Source organism: Cuculus canorus, chromosome 2 (genome assembly GCF_017976375.1).
Source record: "Cuculus canorus isolate bCucCan1 chromosome 2, bCucCan1.pri, whole genome shotgun sequence".
In the NCBI taxonomy this organism is placed as follows: Eukaryota; Metazoa; Chordata; class Aves; order Cuculiformes; family Cuculidae; genus Cuculus; species Cuculus canorus.
In genome coordinates, this window is record NC_071402.1 from 30,893,420 (window position 1) to 30,904,315 (window position 10,896).

Here is a 10,896-nt window from a genome sequence, read left to right on the forward strand (position 1 = left end):
CTGATGAGAGTATCATATATATGCACTTCATGAGACGTAAAATTTTTGGCTTGTGTAATAACGAATAGAAGGAATTTGGAAACTGATTATACTTTCAAGTCTTGAGTGTTATAATCTTGGCTCGCATTAGTATAAAACAATTTTCAGTTTAAGTAAGTACATGGTCTAATCTAACACAAATAATCTGTATATATGTGGCTCTGTGTCACAGTACACTTAGATTGAAGATGCTAACAACATAGGCTGAGGCTAACATCAAAATAAAGCAAAGAAATATGTAAGCCTAAGTAGTTCTCGAAAATTAGCTCTGAAGAATTGCAGTTTCCTGTTGATGTGTGTCTTACCATTGGTCAACTTTTGTGTTTAAGAAAACTTTTGTGTGCCAAGAGGGCTATAATGTTTTTCTTCCATTTAACACGAAACAAAGGGTCACTTCCATCTGCAGTCATTCCATCATCAAGGCACTTTAATGGTCTATCATCTCCTTCATCAGGCCAGCTATTTTCATGACATTTGTGGAAGAATAATTATCTTTGGGACCTCTGGTCCCTACTTCACACGTGGCTGGAAGAGCACGGTCACAAAAACACAGACTTTGTAAGCCTTGTTTCCAAAGGAAGTCGCTCTTAAAAGGTACTCTTCTGCCTTTTGTTTTACAAGAAGTGATCTCATGGTAATCAGAACGGATGTCCTATAAAAGACATTGGAACCTTTTTCTATTCAAATGAAGGATAAACAATTAAGACTACTGTATATCAGAAGAGTGAAGCAACAGTAAGAGATAGACCAGTGACCCCAAAGAAAGCATAATGTCACGCTTAAAGCAGTAATGTTGTTTCTTTTGGAAGGTAGGATTTTCATATCATGCCATGGATTCCATTCTCCCGCTACTACTTAGTGTATTTCTGGTTGTAATCTTACTAGGTTCCTCATCAGATCAGTTTTCTGTTTCTACAGTGAGATTCTTTCTCCTAATAACAAAAAAAAACCCTATTTCTAATGTCCCATATAAGAATATAGCATAGATCTTCAGGGTCCAGGTTAAAGTCAGGAAAAGTACTAAATGAACATGATATGAAGATCAGACAACTTAGAAAGGAGACATCAGGGGATCAGAAAAAATTTTTAAAAGATCATGAAGAAATGCAAGAAATATGAAAAAAAATTACAAGACATATGAATAAATTCTTTCATGTGACATAGGTGAAGGGGATGATTCATAGACACCAGGAAATGATGAAAAGGATAAGTGGTCCAAAATTTTGGGAAAATTAATTCTCTATGGTTAGTAGGATGAGTATAAAAGAGCAGACTTCTCTGCTTTTAGGGAAGTTGTGATACGACTGAGCAGCTAAAATACTGGTAGGGATGAAGTAGCAATGGATTCGGTAATGACTGATGATGCAAACTGGATGTGTGTAACTGTATGATCCCCCAGGCTTTTGAACCTGATAGAAATATCCCCATCACCAGTTGCCAAACAGTTTCACTTTTAGGACGTGTTGGTCTGGTGTGACAGAAATTCACCTAAACTTTTCTAATTTAGTCTGATCTGACATGTCTTTGGAAGAATAATAGCATTGTAGACTCTGTTCCCCAACCAGTGCAAAAGTAATATTCAAGACACTGATATTTCTGATATTTATTATGGCACTTTAAAGCATATAAACTCCATTGCTAGGTGTTTCAAGCCAGTTAAAAAAAAAAAAGTAAAATGAGGCTTTACGTTTTAGGCAGTATTTCAGTAGATTTTGGTTAAGAGTTTTTGGTGTTACTAGAAAGAAAGTAAGAAATTTGCTAGGAAAACAAAGAATCTTCTCAAAATAAGGCTTCCATTCAGTAAAGCATGTATATTTTTTCTTATCATGTCCATTGGCTCACCAGTATATATTTTTTCAGATAAATTTGTGGGTTTGAAACATGAAAAAACAAACTAATCCCTGAAAAATACATTCCTCTACTTAAACACCAACAAAGCTTATCTCTTACTTGTACCAAACCAATTCTATTTACTTTGTAACATGCAGGTTAAAAGCAACTCTGGAGCTTGAACTATGAATGTTTTTCTTCTATTTCACATTTTAAAATTAAGAATGCTGGTCAAAATTCAGCTTGTTATTAACTGTTCGTTGCCAAGTAATACATTATCTTGAACTGAAGGCAGTTTGTAGTAGAGCCTAAAACCTAACCGAGTTTTTATAAAACCTCACTTTAAAACTCCATTGTAGTAACAACATTTCCACTTCACATATTTGACAATTTTATTTAATAGCTTCATAACTTCAGAATAGTTACATAATAGTTACACCACGGCTTTTAAAAAGGATTGCACTCAGCTACTCAGTCCATTGAAATACTAGAAAACAGGGAAAAGGAAAATATGGAGTGTAAAGGAACGCTGTCCACTGAACTGAGTTGTTTGTAGCAAGTTCCTGCTGAACATGAAGAAGTCTTCATGCTTTCTGGTAGACTCTAGTACACTTGACACCATTCATGTCACATTCCTGGAAGACAAAGAGATGGATTTATTAATTTACCTCAGTACAGGCTATAAAGAAGAAGATCTTTTAGAGCTATTTTTCATGCTGCTGGCCAGCAGCACTCAAGAGATCAGAAAGGAAGACTTAACTCACCACCACCAACTGTCCATCCACTAGCTTCCGTGTTATTATGGTCTTCTTGCCATCCCATTCCTGCTCCTGAATCAGTGATCCATCATCTTTTAAGCTGACAAGGGTCTGAAAGAAGAACCCAAACATCAGTATTTTACTCATGACATTTGATGGGGAATGAGACTTTTCAACACCTTATTCCAAAGGAAAAATTCTCACCCCAGGTCACACAATAGCAATTTTGCCATTGACTTCTACAAAGCCAGGATATTACTGTAAATGTTTTACTGATTCCCTTCTTACAGTCGCACACTGGTTGTTCATTCATTGCTCTGACACATGCCTGCATCAGGCAGACCTTTGATCACATGCAAAACTTCAGTTAACAAGAGCAGACGAAGTTCTCTGTTCCTCTTTTTGTACATGGGCTTTCAGCTTTTGTGCAACATTTATCTGACCTTGCAATAAGAGATGAATTGCCAGTGTGTGGCTGGGGGGATGGTGGTAAACACAGAGCAATTATACAAGGAAGAAACTAGAGAGACATATCGAGGACTACTTTGTATTTAACTGCCTTTTTGATACTCATGAAGGGTCTGGATCACAAGTCTTATGAGGAAGAACTGAAGGAAGTGGGGTTGTTTCTTGGAGAAAAGAACTGAGGGGAGACCTTATCACTACCTACAACTGCCTGAAAGAAGGTTGTAGTGAGGTGACTGTCAATCTCTACTCCCAGGTAACAAGGAATAGGATGAGAAGAAATAGCAACAAGTTTCACCATAGGAGGTTTAGATTTGATATTAGGAAAAATTTATTCACCGAGAGGGTTGTCAAGCATTGGAATAGGCTGCCCAGGGAAGTGGTGGAGTCACCATCTCTGGAGCTATTTAACTGATAGGTAGAAGCAGTGCTTAGGAACATGTTTAATGGTGAACTTGGCAGTGCTATGTTAAGGATTGGACTTGATGATCTTAAAGGTCTTTTCCAATCTAAATGATTCTGTGATTCTATGATTCTCTCTGCTTGGTGCAGAGAGCAGCTCTTTGCTAAAACTGCTAAAAACTGGAGATTAGGGACAGTGATTCACATGTTTGCCTTCTTCATCTGTTATCCCACTGCACACTGAACCAGAGTCTCTTGTTATGCAAATACAAGACTGAGCAGAAAGGTTAACCCTAGAGCTGAATTGCCTCTGATTAAACATCAATGGGATCTTTTCCACAGGCTTCAAATGAAGTGGCATTTGGCTTTGACATGGATTTAAAGGTCTGTTAGTTTTACTCAAACAATGCTTTTGCTACAAATTGAAACACAAAATACACAAGACATTATTGGGTTCAGCATTTTCCTTTTTAGGAAATTGCTTAATCCAGGAAAAAGAAAGTATTTCAATGAGATTTACAGCAACAGCGGTTCATTAAATAAAGCAGTGTTAGTATGGATGTCAAAACAGATTTTTAAATAGCATCTCCATCTGTAAAACATCCAGAGAAACATGGGTTTTTCATAGAAGGTCTAGTGTACTGACCTGAGTTTTCCTGCCATCTAATGTGTTTTCTTCAAATTTCTCACCAAGCTTGAAGCTGAACTGTGATGTTTTGAAGGTGCTTTCTGTTTTTACGGTGATTGTGTCCCCATCCTTAATAATGTAAACATCTGGTTTGGCCATGCTTCCCATTTTTCTCATGGCCATACCCACACCTGAAAGGGGAAAGGCACAGAGTGTCACAAAGTCAGTTAAACCCTAAGGCTTAAGGCCACACAGGAATTCAAATACCTAATTCCCATTTAATTAGGCACTTAAATACACTTGAGAATCAAAGCTCAAGAGACACAAAGAAAGAGGATGTTTTAAATTATCCACGGATGAGGAAGGAAAAAAGGCTTATTTGCAGGGTTACTCATTAGTTTCTCAAGGGAACTAAAGCTAAATCTATTTTGCCCTTCAGTGGACTGGAGGATGTCCCAAAACTCATTACTGAATTTTTACAAACAGAAATAAACAATAAATAGGAAAGCAAACACAAAAGCTTAAATTGATATAAAATTATTTCCTTCAAGTTCTGAACACTTTAAAAGCTCCACAAATGATTTTTAACTGACAGATTAATCCACCTGCATGTTTATTTCAACTTACTCAAGCAACACTCTTCTTGCACACTGAATACAAGTTCAAGCAGGCAATTTTTAATATATGTTCACCTTCTACATCCTCTACCCAAAGTATGGTCTAGTGAATTAGAAACCTACTATCGTGCATAATAGTACTCCCACACAACTTACTCACACAAAAGAAAAAAATATTCAACCTATTTCAGTCCCTGTGTCCCTGTGTTTGAGTGTTTTGCTTGAGTCTTTGATCTGAAGGATGAAGATATGAATAAGACTGTAGTCAGGAAACAAATGTGAATCCACCAAATTGGGAAGTGGAGATCCGAACCAAAAATTGATAAGCAACCAAATCAAGCAGAAAGTGCCATGAAGCCAGTGAGTGCCTGGGATCTGCAGATGTTGTAGTTAGAAAACGTTGCCACATAACAGCACAGCACTCCCCTGAAATGTATAGAATACTTGAGCGAGGTGCGATTCCACAGAGCAAAGTTTGCAGTTTCCTTGGAAGATGGAAATCACAAAGTACTTCTCAGCCACTGTTGTCCAGACACAACTAAAATTTCAGGAATGAGCCTTAAGCATAAGCCTGCAGAGCAAAAACCAGTTCTCTTTCGTCTAGCTTTTCTGACCAGAATTGGAAATTATTGCCACAGTGACCCCACCCACGCTTTTGCTGTTGTCCAGTCCAGAGTAATCAGTGAGCTATCTGATCGTCTACGCCTTGGATCCAACTGAACAGAGATGAGCCATGTATGTTTTCTGTATGGCAAGGAGTGAAATTCAGACGTCTTTATCCTCAAATTTTCTTTTACACAAACTGAGCAGAAACTGCAGAATCTCATTTATGGTGTATCAGTAGCATCAAAGGTAGAGAGTTTCGTAAGTAGTCAGTGAGGGTGAGATCCAATAAAGGACTGGCTCCTAAAATGTGATTTAGAGTAAATTTAGTTGCCTAAATTGTGGTTGTAAAAAGGAAAAGTGACTGGTTTAAGATTGCAATCTAAAAACAAAAGCAATAAGTCATTTGCTGCCTACACATGGGAGGTGCTCAGCAGTTGCAGCATTTAATTCCTACTTTGAAGGTGCCACTTCGCACATGTCTAGTCCTAGATGTGAACACTGTGGCATCCTAATCCATGGCTGAACTGAGCTGAGCTTAAAATTCTTGAATTTCCTCCAAAGTCTCCCAAAGGGCTCAGCCCAGCAGGCTTTCTCACACCATCGCTATCACATATTATCAGGCCTTTCACAAAAAGCAATTACAGCCACCACTGCCCACAGAGTGCAAATGCAGTGATGCCTTTTGTATTTCACATGAAGAGCGGAAAACCTAAATACCTTCCTCTCCTCCCTCCAAAGAGATTCAAGGCCACATCTTCCACCTCTTGAGAAAGCATCCTAGCTGTCAGCAGTGAATAAATTGCAGAAAATAACAGCTCCCGGGCTATACTCGCCCCATCTTTGGAGGTGTTCAAGGCCAGGTTGGATGGGGCCTTGGGCAGCCTGATCTAGTGGGAGATGTCCCTGCCCATCACAGGGAGGTTGGAACTGGGTGATCTTTAAGGTCCCTTCCAACCTAAACTATCCTATGATTCTATACACACGCTGCAAGGTGTCTGTCACCACGGTGCTCACAGGGCAGTGGTAAATCTGAACTTGCAGAGGAGGCTCCTGGTGTAAGGTCTGCTCTTGATTCAGCAGCTTTGGGTTCGAAATGCACGGCACCCTGGAAGGGGGGACAACAAACCAGGACCGTCCCTGAGATGAGGGCGTGAGAACCCCGGCAGCGCCCCCGGATGCCGGTGACCCACAGGCAGCGGATCCAGTTTGGCTTTCTCGGGAGGAGACACCCAAGGTGACTCCACAGGGAAGGAGCCCAGGCTCGCCGGCTACCCCGGCTCCGCCGCCGCCCCGGGCATCAGCCGGAGAGGGAGGAGCGCCCGGCCTAATCGCAGCCTGGCACCGGCCGGCGGACCGGGCTGCTGCCGTGGGAGGCGGCGGCGGGGATGCGGCTCCGGCACCTGCCTCCCAGCGGCTGCGGCGCAAGAAATAAAAGGCTGCCGACATCTTCAGGACGCGGAGACGGAGGCGACAGCTCTCCCGGGTGGAAGGGTCTGCTCCCGGCCGGCGCGGAGCCGCCCGTGCCGCATCCCGCAGCGCATCCCGCAGCGCATCCCGGCATCGCCCCGCCCTGCGGCTCACGGCGGCTCCGGGGCCGCGATCGCACCTAGCGCAGAGCCGCGGCCCGGGCGGCATCCCGCCCTCCTCGGGATAGGTTCTGTCCCCCCAGGTCTCCCGGGTCGGCATCACTTCCCGCCCCCACACCCCAAGATAGCATTTCTCCCTTCCCCTCTTGGGCAGGCATCCTTCTTCCCGCTCCGGGATAGCCTCCCTCCGTCCGTCTGGGGCAGGCATCCTTCCCCGCGCCCCGGGAGAGCATCTTAGCATCTCCCCCTCCGGGTCTCCCAGGGCGGCATCTCTCTCTCCGTTCCTCCCGGGGCGGCATCCCTTCCTCTCCCAGGATAGCATTACTCTCTCCGTCCCTCCCGGGGCGGTATCTCTCTCCCCCGGTATAGCATCTCTCCCTCCGCCCCTCCTGGGGCGGCATCCCTCCTTCCCCCCGGGATAGCATCGCTCCCTCCGGGTCTCCCTGGGCGGTAGCTCTCTCCCTCGGGATAGAATCTCTCCCTCCGTTCCTCACGGGGCGGCACTCTTCCCCCCGGAGCAGCATCCTTCTCCCCTCCCCTCCCGGGGCGGTGTCCTTACCCAGCTCTTTCATATAATCCTCGAAGCCCTCGCTGGAGATGAGGCACCATTTGCCTAAGAACGCATCAACGGCCATGGCGGCGGCTGTCTGTGTCCCCAGAAAAGCGCGGAGGCAGAAGGACGGGCTGCCAAGCGGGGCCGCGGCGGCCTTTATAGCGGGGCCAGCGACATGTGCCGCCGGGGAGAGCCAATGGGGACCCCGCCCGCAGAGCCCCCGCCCGCCCGGTCCCGCCCGCGGCGGCGAGTGCGGGCACGTCGCGCCGCCTCCCGCCTCGTCCCGCACCGTCCGCACCCACACCCTGTCTGCAGCCCGCACCCCGCGAGCGACGGAGGCATCCCGCCGGGAACACCGGCATGGACGCTTCTGCGGACATAAACACCATCCCGCGCCCACCAGTCCTCGGGATTTGGGATCCTTGCACTCCAGTGCGCTGGATGAGAAACGATGTCGTTTGTTACGAATTGTGCTTTTTATGGATAATTAGGGAACAAGCAAGTGTGGGCATCGTACGGCGCAGAGACAGAGCAATATGGAGCCCACAAACCAAATTCACTGGGTTTGGTTGCAGCATCTTCCCAAGTTCTGCTGGGGAGGGACTGTTCACAAAGGCTTCAAGGGATAGGAGTAGGGGCGATGGGTATAAACTGGAGAGGGGCAGAGTTAGACTAGACATAAGGAAGAATTTCTTCACCATGAGAGTGGTGAGGCACTGGCACAGGTTGCCCAGGGAAGTCGTGGCTGCCCCATCCCTGGAGGTGTTCAAGGCCAGGGTGGATGGGGCCTTGGGCAGCCTGATCTGGTGGGAGGTGTCCCTGCCCATGGCAGAGGGGTTGGAACTGGGTGATCTTTAAGGTCCCTTCCAACCCAAACCATTCTATGATTCTATGATCAGGTATTAATGGACTACAGCAATCCATAGGGCAAAGACTATTGTAAAGGCCTCATGCTTTAGCAATGGAGAAATGCAGATTTCATACCTCAGGTTTAGTCCCTATTGAACTGTGATACCTTAATTCCTTCTTCTTAAAGGAAAACACAGCAGTTGCCATTGTTGCGCAGTGACGCAGAAGAATCATCATAAAATATATGCTGCTACCAGGACATGTAAGGGCTGTGCCAATCTTTTGTCAAGTGCTGTCAAGTGAGCAGAGAGATTTACGGTCTTATTCTGTGAGAAAGCTGCTGTTTCAAAGTCACAACAGAAATCCCCATTCCAGTGTATCGCCAAGAATTTTTCCAACCATCAGGTTTCTGCCAGTCTCTGCCTTTTCTGGTCTTGTGTCAGACTGGATGAAACCCAGAGCTACCTGACCAGAAAAATAAAAATCTGAAGACATCCTGTGTCTGGAGATTTTTGAAGGAGTAGCTGTGGCTATGTTTCTCTGCTAGCACTTTTGTGGAGGAGTTTGAGCTTGAGGTGTCAAAACTGGAAAAGGCAGCAAGGTCTCTGTGCCGCTTCCAGCATTTCACAACATGAGAAGGTCCTTTGAATCCAAATGTTTTGGTGCAAGGCGGATGCTTCTGCTTATGGTTTGCAGTGATGCAACTTAGAAGAGCTAAACTGAATCATTTGAATGTTCAATACTTTGTAGAAGTGGTCAGATTTGTCATACACCAAGTAATCAGCTCATTTTTAAACTGAGATTTTTTTTAAAAAAAACCCCTTCTGTTTAACTATCCTTCCCTAGAGAGCTGCCTTTAATTACCCTCCACTTCTTTGATTAAGTTTGCTTTTAATATGCAAACAATGGTATAGCGTCTGCTCTAAAGGCAGCAAGCCACATCACGTCACTTTTTTTTTTGTCATTAAGTAGGTACATTGAAATACAAGACTTTCAACTTCCTTCCACTTTTATCTTTTTGTTGGTTGGTTTGTTTGTTTATCTGATCTTGCACAAGAGAATTTGGAGTAAATTTTAATTTAAGCTGCTATTTATTACCAAATACATGGTAGTCGAACCAAAATGCCATGCATCCTGCCATTCTCTTCTGGTTGTTTATAGAAAGGATAAGTGCAAAGCAGTCAGATTAGAGATCAAGCAAAATCGTCTTTCAAGAATCAGGAATTCTTCAGTCTTGTAAAACAGGAACAATTTCCAGAAATAGAAATCTTGGCTTTACTCCAGGTATGCTAGCAAAATTATTTTGGATCTATATTTCTGCGGTGGTGCCTGCAGATGGCTTACAATATGCAAATTGTATTCAGGTATAAGTGCTCATAATGCAAGAGAAAATGTAAAATCCACCATTTCCATCTAGTGGTGAGACGGTATTCCTGGATCTGAAGTATATGGTGATCCAGCTACCCACCTGTGCACAATGCTGCTATGTTTTTGCACCGTCTCACAAGTCACTTGTTTTGGTTTATTCTCCCTACAAATTTTTCAGGTCTAGGCTTGTAAATTCATACAAGATGCAACAAGAGAGCCAAATCTCTCTTTTCTGAAACATAGACTGTTAAGATACAGTGAAAAATCTCTGAATTTCTAAAAAAAAATCAAATGTTTTTGCAAATTAATCCTGTGATATAGATTACTGTCTGTGATAATGTCAAAGCTATAGCTCAAAACTTCTTTGGAACAGGATAGTGTTGAAGTTTGTAGCATCTCACATAGCAAATAAAGTAACTGGAGGGACCAGCGATGTATCCTTCTTGGTAAGGTACAAGCACACAGGGCTACAAAATGCATGTTACTTTTCACTATGTCAGTGCACTATATATATCGGCCAGATATTTGAAATGTGTGTATTTGAAATCTCTCTGTCTCTACAGACTCTATTCCCACCCAATTCCTGGCTCTAATGATCAGTCATGTTTTATGTGTGTAGTCTCCTCTTTTTTCTGGGTGTACTCAAAGAGAAGCAGCAGCTACATGTATTCATATGGAAAGTATTGAATTCCAATGCCACGTATTACTGTTTGAGAACAGATAGCTGAAGTTCTCTGAAGTTTTACTCATCTCCACATTAGACTCTATACTGTCCAAGAGAAGGAAAATCAAATTTACAATGAGAAGCATAATTTTTTCCCTGGAAATTAGCTGCACGGAAAGCACGTAGCCACAGTTGGGAATGTTTTCCCAAGGTAGTCTAGCCCTTGCATCCCATAGGAGAGGAGGATATTACAGTCCTTCATTACAAAGTGCAAAGAAAAGGATCAAGGCAAAAGAATGCACAGGGATCTTAGTTCTGTTCCTTTGGGCAAGTGTGCATTGTGCAGTCATGCTTCATCTGATGTGAGAGTTGTGAAGCTGTGGCCAGCAGTGTTTGAGGTTTCTCTTCACGTAGCCATACCATTACCCATTGCATGCAAGCCAAGCCATATTTTGTATTTTGGAGTTGTAACGCCTGCTGCTTGGGCAGGACAGAGCACCACCACCTCGTCTGCAACATATCACTGATCAG

At 43.7% G+C, this 10,896-nt stretch overlaps 2 protein-coding genes across 2 annotated transcripts; both read right to left on the bottom strand.

Moving 5' to 3' along the window:
* Positions 1-1,627: 1,627 nt before the first annotated feature.
* LOC104068092 (fatty acid-binding protein 5) lies at positions 1,628-8,540 on the bottom strand. Its single transcript, XM_054057178.1, has 5 exons — positions 8,500-8,540; positions 7,491-7,921; positions 4,141-4,313; positions 2,634-2,738; positions 1,628-2,504 (listed from the first exon to the last, which is right to left on the bottom strand). The coding sequence occupies exons 1-5, from the start codon at positions 8,538-8,540 to the stop codon at positions 2,454-2,456; spliced, it is 801 nt and encodes a 266-aa protein (XP_053913153.1). The 3' UTR covers positions 1,628-2,453.
* LOC128851396 (translation initiation factor IF-2-like) lies at positions 4,320-7,484 on the bottom strand. The gene is made up of 2 exons (XM_054059847.1): positions 6,063-7,484; positions 4,320-5,645 (listed from the first exon to the last, which is right to left on the bottom strand). Exon 1 carries the CDS (start codon positions 7,251-7,253, stop codon positions 6,306-6,308), a length of 948 nt encoding a protein of 315 aa, XP_053915822.1. The 5' UTR covers positions 7,254-7,484; the 3' UTR covers positions 4,320-5,645; positions 6,063-6,305.
* Positions 8,541-10,896: the final 2,356 nt, after the last annotated feature.

Excerpts from the sequence above, each read along its gene's own strand:
- LOC128851396 (XM_054059847.1), bottom strand. The coding sequence starts at position 7,253 with ATGCTATCCTGGGAGAGGAAGGGATGCCGCCCCGGGAGGAACGGAGAG.
- LOC104068092 (XM_054057178.1), bottom strand. The coding sequence starts at position 8,540 with ATGGCAACTGCTGTGTTTTCCTTTAAGAAGAAGGAATTAAG. Across the intron at positions 4,314-7,490 it reads GGATTATATGAAAGAGCTGG|GTGTGGGTATGGCCATGAGA; the intron begins GTAAGGACACCG and ends TTCCCCTTTCAG. Across the intron at positions 2,505-2,633 it reads TGGATGGACAGTTGGTGGTG|GAATGTGACATGAATGGTGT; the intron begins GTGAGTTAAGTC and ends TTTGTCTTCCAG.